At 35.1% G+C, this 26,539-nt stretch overlaps 1 protein-coding gene and 2 long non-coding RNA genes across 12 annotated transcripts in view; all 3 read right to left on the reverse strand.

Annotated features, from left to right (window-relative positions):
* LOC134236235 (uncharacterized) overlaps positions 1-26,539 on the reverse strand; it is a 136,607-nt gene that overhangs the window by 49,565 nt on the left and 60,503 nt on the right. For 2 of the 10 annotated variants that reach the window (XM_062718409.1, XM_062718407.1), the window contains 7 exons: positions 26,380-26,518; positions 25,934-26,129; positions 24,968-25,791; positions 24,728-24,845; positions 24,340-24,522; positions 24,210-24,246; positions 23,753-24,070 (listed from right to left, as the gene is read on the reverse strand). The exons of the other annotated variants lie outside the window; for them this stretch is intronic. In XM_062718409.1, the coding sequence (XP_062574393.1) occupies positions 23,753-24,070; positions 24,210-24,246; positions 24,340-24,522; positions 24,728-24,845; positions 24,968-25,791; positions 25,934-26,129; positions 26,380-26,518 (1,815 nt within the window). The remainder of the gene's footprint in view (positions 1-23,752; positions 24,071-24,209; positions 24,247-24,339; positions 24,523-24,727; positions 24,846-24,967; positions 25,792-25,933; positions 26,130-26,379; positions 26,519-26,539) is intronic. 10 annotated transcript variants of the gene reach the window in all.
* LOC134236240 (uncharacterized) lies at positions 11,158-19,471 on the reverse strand. The gene is made up of 3 exons (XR_009985571.1): positions 19,116-19,471; positions 11,631-11,744; positions 11,158-11,248 (listed from the first exon to the last, which is right to left on the reverse strand). It is a non-coding gene; the product is annotated as an uncharacterized LOC134236240 (long non-coding RNA).
* Positions 19,672-23,735, reverse strand: LOC134236241 (uncharacterized). Its single transcript, XR_009985572.1, has 3 exons — positions 21,622-23,735; positions 21,254-21,437; positions 19,672-20,288 (listed from the first exon to the last, which is right to left on the reverse strand). It is a non-coding gene; the product is annotated as an uncharacterized LOC134236241 (long non-coding RNA).

Here is a 26,539-nt window from a genome sequence, read left to right on the forward strand (position 1 = left end):
TTTTATCAATTATTTTACTTTATCGGAAACAAATTGTATTTAAAAAATATTTGCATGGGTTTTTAAATTATTAACTTTTTTACAGTTACTAAATGGTGCCTCCTACTCAAAGAGCCATTCTTATCCGGTTTACCTAGCTTTCACCACTTTCAGTTTGACCTCCCTTGTATAACTATGCTAAAAGACGACCTCTTGACTGTCCACCCATTTAACACAATTTAAAACAAGATTTTTTGTGAAACACTGATGCCCCCGTATGGCAACATAGCGAAGATTAAACTTTTAAAAAATGCAAATTAAATATGTTGGTACCCAAAGTAAGGTCTTCTTAAAAGAAATACAATTGTGAAATATGACAGCCCTAGTACCACCTCTTCAAAAGTTATGACCAAGGATAAGTTTTTGAAAGGTAGGTCACACTCCAGGGTCAAGGTCAAAGGATCAAAGTTATTGGTTTCTAAAGAATGGTCTTGTCACAAGGATTATATATGTGAAGTATGAAAGCCATAGGCTTAACCAATCAAATGTTATGGTCAAGGTTAAAATTTTTAGAAAGCAGGTCAACCACTAAGGTCAAGGTAAAAGTTTTTGGTTTCCAGTGAAAGGTCTTGTCACATGGATTAAACATATGAATTATGTAAGTATGAAAGCCCTAAGCCTTTTTTCTCTAAAGAACACAAATCTCCAGGGTAAAGGTCAAAAGGTCAAAGATGATGTATCCAATAAAAGGTCTTGTCACAATAAATACACAAGTGAAGTATGAAAGTCCTTGTATTTACCGTTCAAAAGTTATGGCCGATATAAAAGTTTAAAAATTTTGTGTAAAAGTGAGTCAAACTCCAAGATCAAGGTCAAAAGGTCAAATTTGGTGGTACACAAAGAAAGGTCTTGTCACAAGGAATACACTTAAGAAATATGACAGTCACAGCTTCACTAAATCAAAAGTTTTGAGCAAGGACATACAGACTGACGGACGGACACGACAAAAACTATATACCCCCGAATCTTCAATTACGGGGGGCATAACAAAGCTATAAGTGCTTTTCTTTCTTGTTGTAAAAACGCGTGCTTTTGTTTATCTCTGCATTATATACTTTATTTGTTTTCACTGCCTAGAGATTTCCAAACTGTTTTAGTTTAAAACTTCTGGGTTTTTACTTTACAGAAAGAAAGATGAAAGAAGAACTTGGACCTAATCCTTGATTTTTACTTTTTTTGAAGTAAGATTGCAATCAGACTAAACTTTAAGGAAAAATGGCCTTTAAAAAAATTATAGAAATTTTGATATGATTACCATGGCAACATCATTCAACAAAATAAAAAATAAAGACAATTAAGTATCTCGGTGTAGTCTTTTGGTGTGCAAAGATATATAAAAATCAGACCAAAATTATAGAAGTATAACATACAGCGTTTTGAAAGTATTTAATAGAAATTTCTAATTTTAGTAACCATAAATACAATTCATCAGAGAAAGAGAGAGAGAGAGAGAGAATTATGAATCCTGGTGTAGTCTTGTGTGCAAATATATATAGAAATCAGGCGAAAATTGTAGGAGTATCGTTTCGGAAGTATCCCATAGAAATTTTTATTTTAAGTAACCATGGCAACACCATTATTCAAAATCAAAAACAGATAAAGAGAATTGTGAATCTTAGTGTAGTTTTCTTGTATGCAAAGATATATAGAAATCAGACTAAAATTACAGGAGTAGCATTTTGAAAAATTGTAGACATTCAGACAGATGGACGGACGACGGGCACCTTACTATTGCATAAGCTCTTCAGTAGAGTTAAAAATTACAAAATTAAAGACCACATCAACCAATTAGGCCTGTAGATGCTTTCATTAGTATTTTATCAAATGTACACGACATTTGATGCAACTTTTCAGAGACTATTGAAGCGGAAAGCTGTTCTTATATTTTCATTATAGCAAAAGTTATCGCCCTTGTTGTTATTAATTACTTATTGTATGCATTGAAAATAAATACTTAATTAATGTTGAATTTGAATTAAAGTTATCACTTATAATCATTGTATGTTACTTTAGTTGGGATACTAAAGATTTGTTAATTGGAAGCTAATTAGTATTTTAATTATTTTGTAAATAAGTAATCACTAAGTATTTTATATGGTACTTGGGATATATAAAGTTTTTACTGCCAAAATTGCGAGAGAAGTTTAGCAGGTCACAGTTGAGCAACTTTGTGTGTACACGTACGTGTGCGGGCGTTATGGAACGCCGTCACAGCCTGATAGCAGAACACAACTATTGCATTGTGTCAACCTTCCAATACATTATGTCAACTCTTTATGGCATTAACCCACCCTGCTATTGTATTGTGCCAACCTTCCATTACATTATGTCAACTCTTTATGACATTAACCCACACTACTATTGCATTGTGTCAACCTTCCATTACATTATGTCAACTCTTTATGACATTAACCCACCCTACTATTGCATTGTGCCAACCTTCCATTACATTATGTCAACTCTTTATGACATTAACCCACACTACTATTGCATCGTGTTAACTTTCCTTTACATTATATCAACTCTTTATGACATTTACACATACTACAATTTTATTTCGTCAACTTGCATTTCGTTATGTTTACTTTTCATGACAATTTTAGTTTTTATTAACTGATGTGAAAAGCTCATGCCATACTGTGCGCACTCTTCTACATTATGTCGATTCACTATTACGTTATGCGAACGCGGGTATCCTCGGCCTTTATATGAGCATAACGTATTTTCCGCGTTCCGCAAGCACTAAAATGGCGGGAGAGAAAACTGTCGTAGAAGAGATTCTCAGCGATTTCGGAATGACATCTTTAAATGAAAACTTTAAGCGACAAATGATTGACAATCTTGAAACATGCAAAGCAAACACTGCGACTGTGAATTAAAGTCACGTCGAAATTCAATGGTGTTTACTTTTAATCTGATAATTAAATAAATCAAATATTATGAGTCGTGCAGCAATCATTTTTTTCTTTTTATTTTGAATTTTTTTTTTTATAAAAGTCTTAAACTTTGTAGGACATTGCATTAGTTTCACATTAAGTTTAGCTGAATTAAGTTGAAAACTTTTTTTCTATAAAACTATAAAGCCTGAGAGCTTCTCCGCTTTCCGCACTTAGTCTCCAACCATATACCGCCCCCTTCCTTGTTCAGGATTCCCATATCTGCCACTGATATGTGCCCATGCATGCTTACTAAGGCATATTCAACTGATTTAGATGAGCGACTGGTAGATTTTTGTAATAGAATTCTGGCCCTGGAATGATAAAAAAAAAATTACTAACTCCAGTGACGTAGCATCATTTTTTTGAAAGAGGAGGTCAGCCAGTAAAAAAAATCATTTATCCGAAAAAACTAGACAAGCCAAGAAAAAAAATCCTATTTCGGGGAGAGTGGTCCAACTTCAATCAATCCTATTTTTTCTCCAGATATATGATTTTACCCTTAGTGGACTATATTTCAACAAGAAGTGGGGGTGGGGGCTGTACAGTTTCAATGAACATTACATTTTCTATAGTAAAGTTATGTCTGGGAAAAGGGGGGTTGATATTATGTGCCTGTAATTTGTCCTAATCAATCACGACCCCCCCCCCCCTTCTTACCAGTCATTAAAACACGGTCGTCAACATTTATTATGTACTAGATATACAGCTTTGAGATAATGTAAATGTATTTTTGCATCAGGTAATGAACTTGGAATCCACATGATAAAGAGTTAACACAATATAAAGATATTTTTAAATCACATAAGAAAGAGTTGGCATAACGTTATAATATATCCACATCACGGTATGGAGTTTTGACATAATGTAATAAAGTGTTGATATAATATAAAGATATGTTCACATTATGTTATACACTTTTTACACCACGTAATAAAGCACTGACATAAAGGTAAGATGTGTTCACCTCACATCATGATGCCCTCGCCGTAAAATAAAGATAAATCCATATCACGTAATAATACTTTGATATAATAGAAATATACACTCTCAAAAAGGAATGGGCTTTTGGCTTCATGTGATGATAAGTTTAATTATAAAAACAATTTACTTGACGTAATGCAATTTTGACCTCACATATTAAAGAAATGAAATGATGTAAAGAAACATTCATTTAACGTAATAAAGTTTTAACACAATGTAAACACATTATCACTTCACATAATGAATTTTTTACTTCAAGTTATGAAGTGCTGACATAATGAAAGGATGTATTTACTTCATGTAATGCAGCATTGACATGATGTTAAGATATATTTTCATCATCCCATAAAAAATGGACATAACGTAAAGATATGTTCACATCACGTAATGATAAATTGACGTAATAAATGCATATAGTTGTATGCTATAAGGCAGTGATGGCGTTCCATAGGGCGTCCTTGCCTGTATTGTTCTGTGATATTAATTAGTACGTGTGCGGTCATCCCTGCTCATTCACCATATACAACTGGTAACGTGGGGGAGTCGCTTTTCACCGCTTCGGAGTCAGAAGTGATGTGGGTCACGTCTTTTTTCGGTATATGTAAGATGTATTTACAAAAAACAACTAGCCCACGGAAGGTAGCAATAGTTAAGCTTTCTGTTGGTCATTTGTCCGGCTAGCATATACGCCTAGTTTTCACAAACACTTCGAAACTATTCGACAGATTTCATATTTACGTTGATCGAGTGGTTAAAACATGCATAGTGTGCACAATCTACGACTTGTATAGGGATTATAACAGATAAACCAGCAAAAGCAAACGTTAATCTTTCAAATGCAACAATTGAAATTTGGGTAGACTTAATGAAAATTAATAATTAAGACATTTTCTCTTCAGACAGTAATGGTTACGTAGGGGGGAGTCATTTCTGGAAAAACACAACGCATTGGGGAGTCGCAAAATTGAATTGTACTTTTATTTTAAATGTCTTTTCTTTTGCTAAATGCTTCCGTACATAACTATTTTGATAACTTTATAATTTTATTAAAATGCAATATGAATAAAGATCAATATAAGCAATATGTACATGTAAAAATAAAAACATGAAGTGCATGAGTATATACCAGTACTTCATATACATTGCTACATGTCATTTGATATGGTTTCTGCACTGATGAGAAGTGGCATATTTCAAAATTATCAGCATTTTAAATTAAAAAGCGTTAGGTAGTTTTAAAATGTCTGTACGTCCGTCCGTCTGTCTGTTACGCTTTGGGCTACCCATCTCTTATCCGCAACTCCTCTTATACCACTGAGTGAAATTTAATGAAACTTTCACAGAAACTTTACTACATATTGCCATTGTGCACTGGGGGCGGCCCTAAAATTGCCAAAATTAGCGTAAATCATAGTTTAGTCTAGAAAATGTAAAAATTGTCTACTCGGTAGACCTCATTTTTACCCTACGAAATCTCTAGAATCCAGGAGCTTCCGGGGGCTTTGCCCCTTGGTCCCCAGCCCCCTCCCCGCCTACTTTATTCCCCCCAACTTCAATTCCTGTATCCGCCCCTGGTGACCTCCTATTTTACTTTTTGATCTGACACATATTTTGGGTTTCCCGGTCACAGCAAAACTTGAACTTTGCCATTATGGCATGGGAAGGGGGGGGATATCATTAATGAGCTCATTGCTCACAGTACCTCTAGTTTTCTTGGTGAATTTTTATAGCCTAGCTCTTATTAAAATTAGAACTTCAGACCCTGCCCTTACCCATAATAACAATTCTGAAATACATTGCACGAAACAGGCACGTTTGAAAGGTCTTCCAGCGTTTTCGTGCAGAATAGTTAAATCATAGTTATATTAGCAAATGTGTTAATAAAATTTGGTTGAGAAATCCTGTTGTAACATGATTCTTCTTCCAACCCTTTTTTTTTGCTTGTCAAAATTTTTCAGATAAGTTGTTTATAATTCATTTTTTCGTACTTATGAAAAATTGTTTTTGTAAGAAAAACTATACCTAAAAAAATTTAAAGCCTTTCTACTGTTTTCCTGAGCAGTCAAATAAATCGCTGTTGGACAGTGGAGTGAGATGTTGGACCTGTCGATGAGCTATGGCACCGCTTACTTCACAGTGTCATGAGTGTGGGCGGGGTCAAAGTCATAACTTTACGGAATTGACCAAGTTTAAACTGCAGAGCGCGTGAAAAAAATTTCATCATGATAATATCATAATACAGGCACGTAGCATCGTTTTTGAAAGTGGCCAACATTTTTAAAGCCAAATTACTTTCACTTCTAAATTTTTTCCTACAATTCCTTGATACCACTATACTATGGTAAAAAGTGGGGGGGCCAACCATCCTTTCAATGAACATTTTCTATAGTAAAGGTAATGTTGGGGAAAAAAGTAGGGGGGAGGCCCCCTGCCCCCCCCCCCCCCCTGTTGCTACGTGCCTGTAATAAACAATATAACGATTCATTAATTGATTGTTCTCGGACAAAAATGCTTTTTATCGACCCTTTTGCCTTCGGCCGAACAACCTCAGGCAAACAGTTTGGTTCTTCTGTCCGAAAAAACGCATGTTGCCCTCGAACCCTGTCTATGAATATATACATATAGCACTGACAGTGTAAACCCCAGATAATCCCAAATATTCTCATTTAAGATACATCGTTTGTACCTGAAGATTTGTTTATATGATAAATGAAAAATAAATTATTTATATGTCGACCAAATTGAAAGCATAGCATATACCAGTTTAAAATTTTTACCCCCCCCCCCCCGAAAAAAGAAGTCAAGGGGCGGGAATGACGCGCCAGAGATTTCCACTTTTCTAATTAAAAAAAATGGTTGATACTATTATGAAGACATTTTCCATATTATAAATCTGGTTGTTCTTTTATATGGAGAGGCTGTCATTGTTGAAAGTGAGAGTTCGTTATCTTTTTGAATTTTTGTGATGTGTAAGAAAATTACATACTGAGCTAGGGAAGGGTCTTGTCCCAAAGCACATGTACTCCGAAGATATATAATCCAATTGCACATGTATTCTTAAACTAAAAACATCACCAGATTAAGTCATGCGTTTAACTATATTTTTTTTCATATTTTGCGACTCCCCTATGCGTTGTGTTTTTCCAGAAACGACTCCCCCCTACGTAACCATTACTTTCTGAAGAGAAAATGTCTTAATTAAGGTCTTCCGTCTTCACGGAAGACCTTCTAGTGATTCTACTGTTTCTTATTATTATTATTATTATTATTTTTTTCCCCAAAATTTTGTGCAGGCGATTTCTCGATAACTATTCAGTGGTTTTCAATGAAACTTTCAGGAATTATGCGTCATTATATGAAGTTGTGGCATGACAAGGAAATTTTGGAATACTCACCTTCGGTTCCAAGATATTGACAGTTTTCTGATTTTAAAACGGATTTTTGTTCCCCCTTTTTTCAAAAATGGCTTAAGACATTAACTGGAGACTTATTAGAGATGATAGATGATCACTTCTAGATTTGCGGAATCACCTTTTTGTGCGTCGTTACTACTTCCGGTTGCTATCGGAAGCGAAATTAAAAAGTCCGTATTTTCTAACTTTTTTGTTTTTCAATATTTTTTATTTATTTTTAGAATGTTAATAGAAACCTTTCTTATTATGCTTACTGTATAATTTGTTTGCATATTGATAAATCCAAACTCTAGATATTAGCATTCAAAAATCTGAAGCGGGTCCAAAATGGCGGCTCTCTCCGTCTACTCCGACATTTCGCAAGTCAGGGTTTACGGAGTCAGCCGAGCGTTTGCTTGAACGAAAGTAGAATAAGGATAAATGAAATGTAAAGGAATACTGGGATTGTTACGTCGTTGTTACGTTGCAATTCTGAGTCAAACGTCTTCTACAATTGGTTTTGGGTGATTCTCAAAGTAGAAAAAGAAAAGACTAAATGTGCAAATGAAATACGATACCTAGTATCGTTTGTTTTTTTGCGGAAAACAAATTCTAAATCATAGTTTTAAGTAATAGTTTTTTAAGAAACAATATCGATGTGTATTGTAAGTATTAAACGTAAGCACTGTTTTGTTCATGCACATTTGTGTCATAGTAAACTAATAGAAAGACAGAATTAATAAATATATTAACATTCTTGTCTCTAAGTCTGATTTAAGTTATTGAACATAAATGGTATCTGATTCCTTGACAGTGGTAGGGCGACACATGTTTTTCAGAAACATTTCAACCTTTTCATGAAAGTTTAAGTAATCGGGATAGTTCACTTAATAAATTAAAAATTATAGTTGTTTCACTGATTTAGTGTTACTTATCTATATACGATATGGAATGTGTAAATGTGTTAAATATATTTTCTTAACCTTGAAATTTAAGCTATAGGAACGTTCCTATTCTACATTGAAGATACCACACCTATTCAATAGAACATTCCAATGAAAAGGCGCAAAGATTTTCTCATGGCGTTTGACTCAAAATTATGTATAGAGACCCACCTTTCATTATTCTAATACAGATGTACTGTTGCAGAAGTTTATACAAGTATAAGAAGACCTGTGATCCCTTAGCGTAATAGTAAGTGCTTTGTGCTTTCGATTTTCACGCTGGCGACCCGGGTTCAATCCCCTTTGTTTCAATAAAAAGTGATATCCCTTTTTTATCTCGATTTTGCGGGGGGGTTTTCAGAGTCGGACGGAAGACCTCTCGTTGCTCGCAACGAGTTTCTTTTCTAGTTATTAATTTTCATTAAGTCTAGCCAACTTTCAATTGTTGTATTTGAAAGATTAACGTTTGCTTTTACTGTTTTAACTGTTATAATCCCTACACAAGTCGTAGATTGTGCAAAATATGCATGTCTTAACCACTCGATCAACGTAAATATGAAGTTGAATAGTTTCGAAGTGTTTGAGAAAACTAGACGTATATGCTAGCCGGACAAATGACCAACAGAAAGCTTAACTATTGCTACCTTCCGTGGGCTAGTTGTTTTTTGTAAATACATCTTACATATACCGAAAAAAGACGTGACCCACATCGCTTCTGACTCCGAAGCGGTGAAAATCGACTCCCCCATACGTTGAAAACGACTCCCCCATACTTTTTAGCGACTCCCCCGCGTTACCCGTTGGATACGGTGTTATTGCTTGACAGAGTGAGTAGTCATACCTGCTCTGTAATTGGCATCTAATAGTAACAAGTGTGAGACATCCCTGCTTGTTGCTGCGCAAAATCAGGTGTGTGGATATCCCTGCCTGCATCTTGTGGTAGAGCATTGGTGTGCGGACATCGCTGCCAGTGTCTCTAGTGTAGAACCGTGTCTGTAGTGTCACATGTGCGGTCATCCCTACTTGTCACTGCGCAAGGGCGAGTGTGCGTCATCCCTGCTTGTCTCTTGTGGATGTGCGCTGGTGTGTGGACTTCCCTGCCAGTGTCACTTGTTCGCTACCAGTAAAGACCTTATATAACGCAGTACCAAGTGATTAAGACTGCGCATTGTATATATTTGCAGCATCTCAAGGCTATCCGTTTTTATCACGGGTACGAGCCTGCGGGGGTTCACAGGCAGTGACCTCCCTTGCACATTACACTATAAAATCTCGTCATTTAATACACAACAAATTAATTCAATAATTACAATAGAATGCGGATTTATATGTTATGTATTTTATCAAATTTACACGACAGTCGAAAGAAGTTTTCAGAGACTATAAAATCTCGTCATTTCATACACAACAGGTTAATTCAAAGTTCACAATAAAATGCTAAAGGTTTCATAACTGTAAAATGTTTTTTTTCCTCACTTTTTTCACCCATTTTATATGAAACATGTTACCGGTATGTTCTAGAGAAGTCTTCTTTCATAAGTGGGAGTCCATATTATGGTGAATTTAAATTTGAAAATTTCTTATATAAACACCCCGAGACAAAATGCATGTATTTGTAGCTGATTTTATTGTTTGGAGTAGTAGTAGACTTCTTTATTGTTTGGAGTAGCAGTAGCAATTGTCTGAGGGGGCAGCATTGAAGGTGTTCCCGATCTCAGTAGATAGATCAATAAAACTGGGTCTATGTTTCGACTTCGACTTCCAGCATCTTGTCATGACTCCGTAGAAGCTATTTGGAGAGAAAGCAAAGGAATAGGTAAAAGGAAGAGGAATACAATTTTTATCAATTGCATTTTTAAAAGAAATGTCCTGGCCTTACAAATTATATGCAAACTCTGGTCTCTTCATTCGATGGCCATTTCTCACTTTAGTTTGTACATCTCTACTGCGCATGCCTGGATACGGAGTATCACCTGAATAAAAAAAATAATTCAAATTAGCAAGAATCCAAGAATGCTGTTCTGTGATCACCTTGTCACCCCGTCTGACTATATTGTGTCATATAGGTTTTTTTAAAAGAAAGTCTAGGAAGCAAAACACCTTTGTAATTTGGAGTCACTTTGTCAGAGGTCAGGATAACACATAGAATGGTTTACAAAAAAAATATTTAATTGGTCACTTTTTTGATGCATATATTTTAACCATGAAATAAAAATTAAACAAATACACAAGCGATTATTAAGCCAAAGGTATTTTCTTATTAAGGACAGATGATACAAACAAACTTTTGTCGTCAAAATTGAAAATAACAGCCTTGGACATGTTTCAATGCGTAAATGAACAAGTTTAACCACGTAGTGTTTAATTTTTCGTCAACATTTAAACAAAAATGGAATTGGAAGTGAAAATTTTTTGCATAGATTAATAAGGATGACTGCTAGAAGGTACAATTTTGAACATCCTAGAAGGTTTACAATTTCTTAATATTTTGGAAATTTAAGTTGCATCGATTGCAACAAAATAGGCCCAGAAATATATACCAATCCAGGCATCCATTTTTTTGTTCGCACCATCTGTCCTTAATACAACTTTATTTTAACAGTAGGTACGGTACAATGCGTACGTCAAAGATACATAGCGGGTTTCATTAAATGCACAACCAAGCCTTTTTTCTCTACTCCTCACTAAGATACAGTATTTAAAGTAGTAGAGAAACTTCAAAAACACTGTACAACAATAAATTCATCAAGAAGTGGTGTAAATCAGATGAGGATACTTAAAAATTCCCAGGAACTTTTGGACAACATGAAATCACAAGATTTTACCCAAAAAAATCTTTAAAAACTTATAAATTAAAGTCCCGCTTTAATGAACAGTTTAAAAACTTTTCAACTTTATACACAACCATTCCCCACGTTAAATTAAAGTCCAGGCTTTTCGATATCATGGACAGCTGCTTTTTCAATAAAAATAGAACTCGTAAATTTAGTACCTTGTCATTTGTCATATGCAAAATTATTTTGTTAAAAATATTCTGATTGTACACACAAATACTCTGAAGTTGACATAAAAATGTGCCTGAGTTTCGATGTTGTTTTTGGAGACCAGCATTCCAACAATCTATTGGGTACCGATTGCGCTGCGTTATTAACATACCTATTTTTGTGTTCATATGATGCAGAAGTTGTCAAAAATCTTATATTACGCGCCTTAAATAAAAAAAAAACCCTGCCCATTATTCCGTGAGATAGCGCATGCGCAGTACTGTGTAGGGCAAGGCCACTGCTTTCTTTAAATACCAGTTTACCTGTATAGCCGCCATTTTGATTGTTTACCTTTACGACATGTGATATCGACCTGGTCTTTGGGTTCTTTCGTTTCAATACTTCACCATGCCTGCCCACTTCTGTGCATATGGCTGTAAAAACCTGCAGTTGCCAGGGGTAGATCTGAAAAGAAGAAAACATTTGCTGTGGCCTTCAACTCCCAATTTAGATATATCTACGACGTAGTGTCAATTATCAAAAGTATCTTCCATTCTTATGGCCGCCTGCGTGGCACAGTAGTAAGAGCGTTTGCTCTAGAGTCCCGAAGGAAGGAGTTGATCCTTACGTCGCGGGTTTGAATCCCACTGTGGGACGTGGAGACTGGTCCTTTGGATGAGACCATATAAACCGAGGCCCCGTGTGGCAGTAGGTGCTGGCAAGAAAAAGATTCCTCATTGCTCAATGGCCCTGAATGCCGATTTTAGGGAAAAAAATTGTAGCTCTCCACCAGCACGTGGTGGCGTCTCCATAAGAGTGAAAAATTCTCGACAGGGACATTAAACAATATACAATCAATCAATCGATCAATTCATTCTTATGTCGATACGATATATCCCGGTGAGCTTGAGATAAAAGATACCAAAGAGTCTGACAAATCTGTTTCATATTTAGATATTTTACTTGAAAAATAAATTAATGGTAATCTAACAACCAAGCTCTATGATAAACGTGATGCCTTTAACTTTACAATCGTCAACTTTCCTTGCAGCAATATACCTTCACCACCTGCATACGGAATTTATATATCTATAAAATATATAAATAAAATATACAATTGCTAAATATGCGGGATTGGTAAATAATAAATTCTAACGATGACGTCAAAGTTGTCTGTTGACTTGTTTTGAAAGTATGGAATCAGAGCAGATTAAGCGAACACAAGAGGTTTGATTACTATTTTCTACTCTATCCAACTGATAATTTGATTCTTAAGGAAAATAAAACTATTATGGACTGTTTCGTTTTAAATCATTCTAACCAGAAGTTGTCTTAATGTTTCCGTTATCAAAGCTTCCTCAAACCTGGCAGGGAATGCCCATCAGTATCCTACCTAGGCCAACAGAGCTAAGTATAATACAAATTATTTGAGTCTTTTGCTCATTGTTTTGGCATGTGATGTTGAACTTAACACTGGTCCAGGATATCATTGTGGTACATGTAATCAAGAGATATCTTGGAGCCACCAAGGGGTCTGTTGTGACTCTTGTGATGCATGGTTTCATGCCTCCTGTCAAAATATAGACAAAAAGGTTTATGAAGGCCTTGACAACTCAAACTGTTCATGGGAACATGTATGTTTTCAGTGAGGTATGCCAAACTTCAGCAGTGGCCTATTCTCCTTTATTTACCTAGAATGCCCCCCCCCCCCCCGGTCAAGAAATTTCTGAAACTAGAATGGACCTACCATCCAGTCCACCACAAATCACATCGACACCAAAAAAGAACAATCGAAAACAAAGTACCAGGAGTAAGGACAATGTCGGTAGAGGGCTAAAGACCTTAAATATCAACTGTAGGTCTATCTGTAATTAAAAAAAAAGGTGAGTTCCAAAATCTTATAGTTATTGTTTCCCACGATATTGTAATAGGTACTGAATCATGGTTGACACCTGATATAGCTGACAGTGAGGTATTTCCAGCAGACATCGGTTATATGTATACTGTATTCCGTAGGAACAGAGTTACAACCAGAGGGGGAGGCATATTTATACTTTTTCGTACACAGTTTACAGCATCAAGAGCCTCTGAGCTGGAAACTGACTGTGAGTTGTTATGGGTCAAAGCTGTTTTTGCATGGTGGCAAATCATTATATGTAGGTGCATATTACAAACCAGAGGAAGCAGATGAAAAAAACTTAGTCAAGCCGAGAATCTCACTATCCAAGTTTGCTCATAAAGGTGGCACAATCTGGCTAATGGGTGACTTTAATATGCCGAAGTATGATTGGGTAAGAAATAACATTGAAACTAGTTGTAGAAACACAGCTTTATATATGAGTGTGCAAGACAATAATCTACAGCAAATGGTAGACTTCCCTACTAGAGGTGAAAACACCCTTGATTTGTATTTGACAAATCGCCCAACTCTGGTAAGTAAAGTGCCCCCTTACCTGGGTTAAGTAATCATTATGGCACGCCAAATTCACAAAAATGAGCTAAACCTAGTTTCACAATTGATAAACTAGGTTTATCGACTGTAAACTATAGTTTACAGACCGTAAACTATAGTTAACGGTCCGTTATGTATAGTTTTCATCTGTAAAACTATATTTAACTAATAACAGTTGTTACCTATTAGTTTACGAATGCTAATCCAAGTTTATCTGTCTTTAATAAAAACTTAACAATAGATCTTGTTGATAAACATAGATTCACGTCTGTAAACTATAATTTACGATCGTTCACTACAGTTAAGAGTTGTAAACCATAGTTTACAAATCGTGAAACTGTATTTATCAGATAATCTATGTTTTGCAATCGCAAATGATTGTTTTGGGTGTTAAGTATAATTTACGGTTGTGAAACATAGATTATCGCGTTAACTATGGTTTACGGATGTAAAATATAGATTAACGTTGGTAACTATAGTTTACAGTCGGTAAACTATAGTTTACAACCGATAAACCTAGTTTATCGACTGTGAAACTATGTTTTGCACATTTTTGTGAATTTGGCGTGCTAAACTTAGTTTAATACTTAGCTTAATACGTTGTATTTCCATTAGTGAACTCTTCAGAATTAGAGGCGCGTTTGGTCGTCTGACTGGGACAGCGTGGCATTGCGGATAATACAAAATATGTCAATATCAATCCAATTTTAAATGTTAAGTGCATTTGTCATTCTAACTAAAGAATAGAAGAACTAAAAGACATATGAAAAAGAGAGAAAACCCTAACTTTATCGTCCATCAATAAAAATACGACATTTCCGAGGTATGTGTATTGACTTAAAATGTACCATTACGATAAATAAATATACATACGATCACCAATAGACGTAAATTTTAAATATCCTTTTCATCTCTCCTCTTGATTTAAATAAAGTCCACAACAATAAAATATTTCATATGCATTTTGTTAGGATTTGTTCATCGACATTCAACGTGTTGTTTACATGTTTATGTTACGTTTGTCCCAGAAATCCCGCGAGATTTGTACATTCCCCGACTTTTTCACAAAAGAGCGCACCAAGAACTATAACTCTTCAATAGTGAAACTAGAACGTATTGATAAACTAGGTTTATCGACTATAAACTATAGTTTATAAATCGTGAACTATAGTTTACAATTCGTTAAGTATAGTTTTCATCTGTAAAACTATATTCATCGGTTTTTAACTATACTTCACGAATGCTAATATAAGTTTATCTGTCTGTAATAAAACGACAACGATGTCGATGTATCAGATAATCAAAAGATTTTGTTGATAAACATAGATTCACGTCTGTAAACTATAATTTACGATCGTTAACTATAGTTAAGAGTTGTAATCCATGGTTTACAATCGTGAAACTGTATTTATCAGATAATCTATGTTTTGCAATCGCAAATGATTGTTTTTGGTGTTAAGTATAGTTTACGGTTGTGAAACATAGATTATCGCGTTAACTATAGTTTACAGATGTAAAATATAGATTAACGTTGTTAACTATAGTTTACAGTCAGTAATCTATAGTTTACAACCGATAAACCTAGTTTATCGACTGTGAAACTATGTTTTGCTCATTTTTGTGAATTTGACGTGCCATAGATCATGATATTGTGTACACAGAGTCAAACATAAAAACCGCAGTTAAGCAAAATCAAGCCTAGAAATGTCCAACTGTACAAAAAAGCAGACTGGGATGGGTTTAGACATCATATTGCTCAGTATAAAGATCAAGTTCTCATGAATGTACATGCATATACAAACACTGATTATTTATGGAATGAATTCAAAAAAAAAATCTCCGAGGGTTTATCAGCTTTTGTACCATCTATAAGGATCAGAGGAAAGAACAAGCTACCCTGGATTGATATTCACATCAAACGTTTAATTAGAAAACGTGATAAACTCTTTTGCAGACAGAGAAGAACAAAAAGACCAGAAGATAAACACCATTATAAAAGTACTAAACATCTAGTCCAGCAACAAATAAGACTTTCATGTCATAGGTATGTGAACAACATCCTTGGTATCCTGGAGAAACAGGTCTCTAAGTCAGAAGTAAACTCCAAGCAGTTTCAGTCGGTTTTTAGCCACAAAACTCCTCTTTCCCTCTCCCAGCTATGTAACATGGAGGTGAGTAACCAACATATCAGTACCACCCACCCAGCCGAGTCTACCTCTTTTACTGACAAACCCTCCCCAGCAAGAATCCACATGCCTGAAATACAGGTAACCAAAGAGGGTATAGAAAAATTGCTGAAAAACCTGAAGACCGACAAAGCGGCTGGCCCTGATCAGATCCCAACCATCTTACTAAAAGTACTGCATAATGAGGTAAGCTCAATAATCCAAATCCTTTTTCAGCTCTCATATGATACAGGTACATTACCCAGTGCACCACTAATGTTAGTCCCTTCTATACTTAGAAATTGATAAATTTTGCAAATAAACACCGAAACGGGTGCACTAGAGTTCTTATTTACTCCTCTAATAATACACTACATACAAGATGATGTCCGTAAACTCTATTTAGATTTCACTCGGATAGCAAGTATCGTACATAAAATTAAAAGTCTACTTCAATTTTCTGAAAACAGCCATGAAATAGCATCAACGTGAGTATGGTGAAATTTCCGGTTGGCGGATCTAGGCTACTGGCAAATTTTAATGAAACTGACAACAAAAAATTGTTTATTTATTTCATAAAATGTCATCACTGAATTATTCAATCAAAACTTAATTCAAATGATATAAAAGAAATAAATTGTGATAACCGATTAAAAAGCGAATAATGCAAATTATTTTCGTCAATCACCGATCTCAATATTGACGGACGCTGTGATTAAATAGTTTTACAACAAATAAAGTTATAAGAATACAATGAAAACATTAGTTTGGTCAAAGTATGCTTGGAAATTATTAGAAACATGTTGTTGACGGGAAAGCCACTAATACAAGGTTTATATAAGAAGACAAATGGCTATTTGAGTAAATCGTAACATTAATGTCCAATTAAGAAAATTTGGAATATTCTGACAGCGAGGAATGTAAGTTGATGACGAGTTACTGACAAGTGTAAATTGTTGAATATGTCAATTGGCAAAACCTTTGCTTTACCCAGTTGACGGGTATACTAGACAAGTGGCTATGAACCAAGTGGCATTTATATAAGCTTTGATAAGTTGCGGCTGTTTAGCCAAGTGGCTAGAAATACCCTTTGGTCCTTGGAATTGCTAAGTGGCAGGTATTAGCAAGAGGCTGTGGAGAAGTCTCTATTTTCAGGTTTTCAAAAAAAAAAAAAAAACCGTGGGTGGGGGTGGTGACGTACATCTACTTCTTGCGGGATTTTGAACAAGACATTTCTTCCTTCTTTAAGGCTGTATTCTTTCAATAAAAACTACAATTTACAATTACAATATCTTTTCTGTTGTAAAAGGTAACTATATATAAATTCAGTTTCCAGCGTTTGCGGGTGCTCATCTAATATTTAAGAAGGGATCAAACCCGGCTAATTACAGAACGATAACCCTTACATGTATACTGTGCAAAACTATGGAGCATATTATAACTTCAAACTTGGTAAGACATTTTACATTGATCTCCAACATGGATTGAGGGAGCGACGGAGCTGCGAAACCCAGCTGGTGATGCTAGTAAATGAGCTTGCCCGTAACATCCAACACGGTAAGCAAACCGATTTGATCCTGTTCGATTTCAGCAAAGCTTTTGACAAGGTCTCACACAACAAATTACTTTTTAAACTACATGAGTATGGTGTTCGAGGCCGAAACCTAGCATGGATCAAGGGGTTCCTCAGCAACCGTTCCCAGAGGGTAGAGGTAGATGGCGAGTTCTCCACATCCATCCCCATTACATCTGGAGTCCCCCAGGGGTCTGTCCTTGGTCCCATCCTTATCCTCGCCTATATTAACGATTTGCCGGAGCATGTGAAGTCGCAGGTTAGACTCTTCGCAGATGACACTGTCATCTACATTACTATGGATGGACAGGGATGTCAGTCAATGCTCCAAGAGGACTTTAAGCAACTAGAGAACTGGGAGACCTTGTGGGACATGGAATTCAACCCAAGTAAGTGTCAGGTTATCCATGTAACGACATCCAAATACCCAATTTGTACCAACTACATGTATATACTTCGTGGTTAGGTATTAGAGACTACCTCATCAGCTCGGTATCTGGGTGTCTATATATCGGATGACCTGAATTTGAGTAAGCACATCAGTCGGGTTACAAACAAAGCCAACAGCTCCCTTGGCTTCTTACGCTGAAATATACCGACCAGGAACCAGCAGCTTCTGTCAGCAGCATACAAAGCTGTGGTATGTCCACAGCTTGAGTATGCTGCCAGCGTTTGGGACTCTCATTTGGTTACTTATTAACCAAGTTGAGGCTGTACAGCGCAGACCTGCATGGTGGGTGATGTCGGATTTTAGAAGAATATCAATTGTCTCATATATGCAACAAACCCTAGGTTGGCGAAGCTTACAACAAAGAAGGGCAGACGCAAGGCTTGTACTTATATACAAGATTATACATGGACTAGTAGCCATCCCCTCAGTTCAGTTCATTCCCCCAAGTAGGACTACCCGTTCATCGCATTCCCTCACATTTCGACAGATACAAACTACAAAAAATGTCTATAAACACTCTTTTTCCCTCTTACAATAGTTCAGTGGAACAGATTGCCGGGCAGTGTTTTCTCAGTGTTGAACAGTTCAAACTGGAAGTGAGCAAACTGAATCACCCAGACCTTAATTATATTATAGTGTTTTTATATCTTTTAAACTATAAGTACTGTTTTTCTAAACGTTTATCTTCACTAATAACGTAATACTGTTTCCTTTTCAACGCATTGAAATTATTTTTCTCTACTTTTTTTTATATCTTTTAACCAGCTGCGCGCCCTACTCAGAGTACTCATTTGAAGGCAAGTAGTATCGAGAGATAGAAAGATAGACATCACCAATTATCAGGTCTGAGTAGGGTTGTCACCCTCGAGCGCAAGGACCCTCGGGTGACAACCCTACTCAGACCTGATAATTGGTGATGTCTCCCTTCTAAACAGTCCATAATTGTATATTGTATAATAAATCTTAATAAACTATTCCCTATTCTTCGGAATGACATCATAATGAAGCTAGCTGCTTATTACTATCATGTAAATAATTTGTTGTGTCCAATGAATATTTTCAAAGGTGTAATATACATATATTCACCCCCCCCCCCCTTCACTTCCCAGAATCATAAGCATTTTGGATACATCCATACAAATTTTATCATATAGATTTCTATTATGGTTCGACTTAGAAGTTACAGGCCATTAACCTTTTCGTCAGATGTGGCATCCTTTTCTTCCTCGTTGCCCTGTTGTTGCGGTGGTTCAGGTCCGAATCCATAGATCTTAGGCTCCAGATCTCCAGTCAACAGAATATTTCGTGGAGCAAGTCTTTTGTGCACAAGCTAAAATATGTAAAAATAACTGACTTAGTGGTCTACTAATTTTAAGTTTATAATTTATATACATGTATATGAAAGGCCACCAATCAAAACAGAACCTATCATTATCTATCTGTATAAATATTTTGTCAATATACAATTTTATTATATACACTGTTGATTTAAATATTGTTTAATCATTTTTCAAACACATATATTTTGCTATCCAATCTAGGGAACCCCTGGCACCCCTGGTGAGCTGCTTATTACTATCATGTAAATAATTTGTTGTGTCCAATGAATATTTTCAAAGGTGTAATATACATATATTCACCCCCCCCCTTCACTTCCCAGAATCATAAGCATTTTGGATACATCCATACAAATTTTATCATATAGATTTCTATTATGGTTCGACTTAGAAGTTACAGGCCATTAACCTTTTCGTCAGATGTGGCATCCTTTTCTTCCTCGTTGCCCTGTTGTTGCGGTGGTTCAGGTCCGAATCCATAGATCTTAGGCTACAGATCTCCAGTCAACAGAATATTTCGTGGAGCAAGTCTTTTGTGCACAAGCTAAAATATGTAAAAATAACTGACTTAGTGGTCTACTAATTTTAAGTTTATAATTTATATACATGTATATGAAAGGCCACCAATCAAAACAGAACCTATCATTATCTATCTGTATAAATATTTTGTCAATATACAATTTTATTATATACACTGTTGATTTAAATATTGTTTAATCATTTTTCAAACACATATATTTTGCTATCCAATCTAGGGAACCCCTGGCACCCCTGGTGAGGGTTATTATAGGGGGACATCTGCGGATGTCATTGCCCCACGTTATCTTGTTATCATGTTTTCATTGAATAAAGTATTATTTTAAAAAAAGACAGATCCCTCTTCGATTCCAGGAATGCCATTCCCTTAGATATTCCGTAGACAATACGATGTAGTTGTTCCTCTGTGTCTTCTGCCCAGGCATTTTTCTTTTGTAACAACCAATCTCGAAGTTGTCTCCTCTCCTAGTATTCTAGAACCATGAATGGACCAACTGCAAAACGTGGTTATACAATTTTATCATCCAGGTTAAAACAGCAAAATAAAGCTACTTTTGAAAGGCACTTCGAAATGTATGTAGAAATAATTCTAGCCTTCTTTTTTAAAACAACAAAATAAAATGACATTTTATGACAATGACAATTAATTTTTGAAACACAGTAAATAATGATAACCAACATGCTTCATTATCAACGACAGCGCCGAGAAAATGAACAATATTTGGGTATTCTCCAACTTCTTTCCAAAAAAAGTTGATCTTTGCTTTCATCATCAGCATGTTTTCTTCACTGTAGCCACTTAAAAAAAAGGTGAGAAACTTCATTGAGAATTTATCTTCAGTTGAATGAAAACTTTTCTCTACTTGAAAAATTGTTCAGCCAACAAACAAAGAAAAATATGTAAATAGAAAAAAAATAAAATCCAAATCTCAGCTGTAAATTGTGCCTTAAACGATGGATAGACGAAGCCTTTAGTAAGCATAACATAAATGTATTATAATATCCTTTATAACATTTGCGTTTTGAATTAAACAGCATTTAAACTCTAAACGAGAGAAATGCTTATAGTATTTAGCCGACTACCCTTTGAGTGCAATTCCTTTAGATCTTCTTTAATATTTTACATATACCCCGGTACTCATATTTAAACTGTGCAAGACATTGCATTACTTTAATAAAGAAAAGCAACCAGTGCAACGTCTGAAACAGTATTTTGAAACTTGCATGTACAACTTAATCGAGCCCCTTCAACTTATATTGTATCATTATAAAGCTTTAAACCCCTGAGCAAGAGGAATATTTATATATATCTTCGTGCCTATCTGTGCTTATCACCTCCTAAAGTAATTCTAAAGTAAACCCATAATTTATTTTTAAATAATCAATTTTTGATTTTACAATTTATTTGCTGCTGTTTATGTATATGGCTACTTGTATAATATTTTTATGTAAAAGTTACTTTTCAAAGTCTTTGCTACGATTATTTGTTTAGACATGATATTTTGTGGTGGTATCTGGCTTTATAGATGTCTGCAAATCTTCCACTCATTAACAATTTCGAAACTCGATAATATCCAATTGTCCGTTTTATTGAAATCCATTTGGCCATATACGTATACTTCATCACAATCATAGCCAGGATTCTGCAGACAAAAAATTTACATTATTATCACTCTGAGAAAAAAAATACTTAAAACTTCATTATTACTTAAAACATATGTATTTTACATTTATGACCGAATATTTACAATTTCGGCGACATCACTCGAGCAAACTGATTGATCACATCATAAAAACAAAAAAAAAATCAAGACAGTTATCACTTACATTGTCTGTTAATCTATTTGCGATGTTCTTTCTGACCACTGTTACCCTGCGTTGAATGTCTTCTCTGACCACAGTTAAACGTCCAAGGCGCCATAGAACCACCATGACGGCAATTACACCCAACATTTTAAAAAAAACGCTAAAATATTAAGCCTGGGATTGGATACTTGGATTTGATTGACATTTAGTTTTTTGTCGTTGTGTATATCCTGTGTACCTTGTCTGGGGATCGTACCGACTATCGAATTAACATTTGGGCCTTTGATGCCTAACCGCATATGCCAACGTGATAAATAAACAACCAAAACGTTCTTTTTTAATTCACGAGAATATGCTCTAAATGTAATCAATCTGTCAAATGATTAAATAAGAAAATCATGTTTATATATTATTATATTAATTTTAGAAAGGGGGGGGGGGGGCATTTCACTATTACAATCGATAATTTTAAATTTAATTGTCAAAACATGAGATTACGTACATTTATTCCACCATACCTAGCAAAATAAACCGACGCGAGTTTGAAGTATCATGGAAAGAAATAAAATTATTTCTTTAAAACAAGTATGACAACATTGTTCAGGAGTCAAGTGAAAATTTATATTTATTTTTAACTTTAACACAAACCTGTACGTTTCGCTTTTCTTCGAGACATGGTGATGAAGTTACGGTATTACCGTAGATCCGTTTTTTTTTCGCGATGATCTATTTTTCGCATTTTTTGCGACCATTTTTAATTCCCAAAATATAAAACACGCAGAAATTATATCAGCTAAAATGTGACATAAAACATTACCATTTTAAACGAAAAAAAATCTTTAAATAATCGTAAAAAATAACTTTCGCAAAATAACAGATGTACTAATTTACCCCTTTTTCGAAAAATTTCCAACACGCGAAAAAACCGGATATACGGTGTAACACCAGTTTTAGAAGAGATATATAAACAATAAAATGCTTTCTTTGTTTGTTATTACTGGAATTAACGGAAGCAGCTGTTGCAGAAAAAATACGTAACCCGCGTAAGCGGGTTATGTACACTGTAAACTTTTTCTGCAATAGCTGCGACCGTTAATTCCAGTAATAACAAACAAAGAAAGACATTTTATTGTTTATATTTATATCTGTTTAAATAATCATTTAAAGAAGGATTAAAAAGTTTAATTATTGTATTAATGATGCGAACGTCTTTATACGTTTCATTGATGGAACAGCCACTGATCAAGAATCTGTACAGGCGACATGCCTAATGTAGTTCATACAGTGATTAACGCAATGGGTTTTCTTAAGAAATAAAGGAGAAAATATTCAGTGGAGGTAAATATTAGTCGAATTATAACATTTTGCTTTGCATTTAGTATTTGAAATTATGAATCCCGAAAGAAAAAAGTACGCTTCAGGTGATTCCATTCACGTTTCACATATACAAAGCGGTCGGGGGAAAATCCTAGGTCCGAAGCCCTGGTGATTTTTACAGTCCATGCGTTATGGAAAAATCACGAAGGATTTATCTTTAATAAAATTTATTTAGACTATTATATTTCTTAATAGTTTATCTTCAACATCGTTTATAAGTTTAATTGTTATTCACCGAGAGATTTATGACCCGATTTCTTTTTTTGTTTTGAGTACACGACCGCCATATTACAACGACCGATTTTAGTGCAATATTCGTGATAACATTTGATTAACAAACACAGTATATTGAAATTGCGGAATGACTAAGAATGTTAATTTTAAGAAATTGAGAAGGATTCTGTCCGCAACAAAAACATGCTTTATTTCATGTATTTCAATTGACCTACACATTGAAAAAACAGCTTCGTTTTTGCAATTTAGTAGGAAAACGCATACAGGTAATACACTCAGGAAACACCCTGTGTATATAGGTAGCTTTACACAAGCCAGTGTCGTTCCCTGGGGGCTTCTCAGCCGCTTCGATTAAGCTCCACCCCACACCAAACTTACCTGAGGAAAACCTACCGGTTGAAAACTTTGGCCTTTAATCTTAACTATTGCATATTCCAAAAACTGATAAGTTACCATGCTGTTTTGTTTGAGAGAGAGAGAAAGAGAGAGAGAGAGAGAGAGAGAGAGAGAGAGAGAGATGCATAATTATAAATTTTATTACTAAAAGAAATTCCTGCTATTGCTCCCCCGGTCTGAGTAGTTGGTGCCTCTGCTGTTTTGAAGTGTAGGAATACAGGATCACTCCTCTGAGGACCATATTCTGTTACAAAGGACAGGTTGTAACTTGTTTCTGGATCCAGTCCTGTCAAATCAAACCAGTCGGCGTCCTTATCTACAAACCGGACGTGAACTTGACCACTGGAGGACCGGAACTGTACTATAACCTTTGACCTCTCGTAACAAGTTGGAGGTACGATCCAATTCAGACGAACGCCGTTGTCATAGGTTGCAGTTATAGTTAAATTTATTGGACCAGAGTCTAAAGAGATGAGGTACTGATATAAAGAACCAGAAACGTAAACATGAGGTTAATGCAAATAACATGCACTATATTTTGGATCTGAACACCGTTTCGTTTACATATTAAACTCTGAGGATTATACAAATATATGCCTTACATTCATCCATGCCGTTAAGGGAAGCTACATCTGTTATCTGAAAAAGGAATTGAAATGAGGTCAGAGCAAAAACACATTGAACAGAGTACATAAAAGATTACTAGTATCGAAGGTTGTTTAATCTTCTCACGGTTTGGATGTAGGAAGTTGGTAACATTGCCATGTTGTAAACGGTAAGATTTAGTAAGACAAACTCCTGGGCGAATTTTTCCTTCGACACAACCATCCAGCAGTTATTGATGTCCACATCATGACGGTAATAAAAGAAGCTTCCTACGGACGTCGTGTATCCGGTCTTAAATCCAGGATCCACCTACAGTAACAATAAACCACCAGAAATCATTTTAGTCTTATATTTTTTCTATCAATTTTGTTTTTTATATATATATATATATATATATATATATATATATATATATATATATATATATATATATATATATATATATATATATTGTTTTATATTTTTTATATCAAATAAAAAATATAAAACAAATATTCAAAACAAAATTCCTCACTTCCGTTTTATTTCCTGGAATATCGCTTTCATGGAATAATTTGTTAGTACTGTTAGATCTCAGTTCCACGTGTATTTTATGAATACCGCTCTGTCTGTCTAACGCGTCTACCTGTAGGCTGAGAAAACAATTGAGCTATAAATGGCGGTCTTAATTTTCAAATGACTTAGAAATTTATCCTTTTAATTTCACTGAATTCAAAAGAATCAATTCAGAAAATTGAGAAGTTTTATTTCTTACCGACTGGAGAAGGCAAATGTGGCATTATTGACGTTCTTTGTAAATGTAACATCAGAGGGTTTTAAACTCTTTGGTGAGCTTGAATCGAAGAAAATCTTTGACAAGTCGACTTTCGTATTCCCCATGATGTCAGTGGCTTTGACCCAGAAATTAATGGTATCGCCATCTTTTCTTTCAATGTTGAATGTCTGTGTTTCAGAAAATGTATCATTCACCCTATACCAGGTTTGTGGGGTTTTATCTCCCTGATTGCCATGTCTGTAGAAATATTCAAATTTCACGATGCCGTGAACATTCCGGATCTCCGCAAGTGTTCTTTTTCCTGAGTTATCATCAAGTTGGTCTGGAACTTGTTTTTCATATTTTGCTTCATAATCGAAATGTCTATAATGTGTTACTGGATTTAAAAGTTTATTGTCGTCATGAAATTTGTTTTGGAAGTGTCCTTTCCACGACATAATGATGTTGTTGCTGAGATTATTCTGCCACTGATAGTTAGTTTCAGATGCTGCACTCTCTGCCTTGAATGGTAGTTCAGACAGAGTAATATTTGAACTGGGGTCATATAAGACCAAGGTGCGAGCGTACTGTGTATTGTTGGCTCTATCTATTACATTAAGTACCAAGGAATACATCCCTGTCCTCTTAGGGGTATAGGTGTAACTTGTTTCCAATGGCGTCAGGAATATTTCCTCATCTGGACGCCAGGGATTCGGTTCTGCTAGGTTGGTTGTGTTCAGCTTCAGCTGATACACCTGTATTTTGTATTCTTGGATTCCAGAAAACTCATCTTCCCAGTTTTGCCATGATAATTCCAAAGGTGACTTATCAAAACAAATAAAGAAAGAGATATTTATTCAATTCATATTTTTACATTCAGTAAGGCTTTATGTATAGTTTCGTTGTACTTTCTTGTTGATTTGCATACATTGAATTATTTCTTAGAGTTGAATAAGACCATTGTACCTTTGTAATATCCTCTGATACATCAAAAGCTGTTGTCTCACAAGCCCTATCTAGAAGACAATGATATGGCTTCACCAAATCAAACCGAAACATTGTAGATTTTGTAGACATCCGCCCGATAAAAAAGTCCTTGTTTACAGATGACCCTATTAATTCTCTAAAGCCCCCGTTCTCGGTAAAAACGGTCAGGGTTAAACTAAGCAAAATACAAACAAATGTTAGATATACTAATATATACTTGAAATTTTTCGAATATTTGAAATGAAATAGATGTTTGTTAAGAAAGCAATAAACTTAAAATCAATCAGAACAGATTTAAAAAAAGCCATCTTTTTAGAAAAAATTCCTGAAAAATAGGCTTTTTAATAATTGCAACGAACGGACCAATAATACAATATTTTCACGTATTTTTTTACACAAATTGTAAAGAAAAAATTGTGTTTTACTTGTCTCCATTTTCTAGCTGTCTGTCAAAATTTACATCCGTGTAGTTACAGTGAAATACATCATCGTTTGGGTTGAGGGGACCCGGCTTGCTTTCACAGTCGATGGTATCATTTCTACTTATAAAGGGTGTGTCTTTATCTAGTAAGACAGATTAGAGTA

The sequence above is a fragment of the Saccostrea cucullata genome, unplaced genomic scaffold (genome assembly GCF_032062105.1).
Source record: "Saccostrea cucullata isolate Sc308-1 unplaced genomic scaffold, CSIRO_AGI_Scuc_v1 ctg578, whole genome shotgun sequence".
Taxonomy (NCBI): Eukaryota; Metazoa; Mollusca; class Bivalvia; order Ostreida; family Ostreidae; genus Saccostrea; species Saccostrea cuccullata.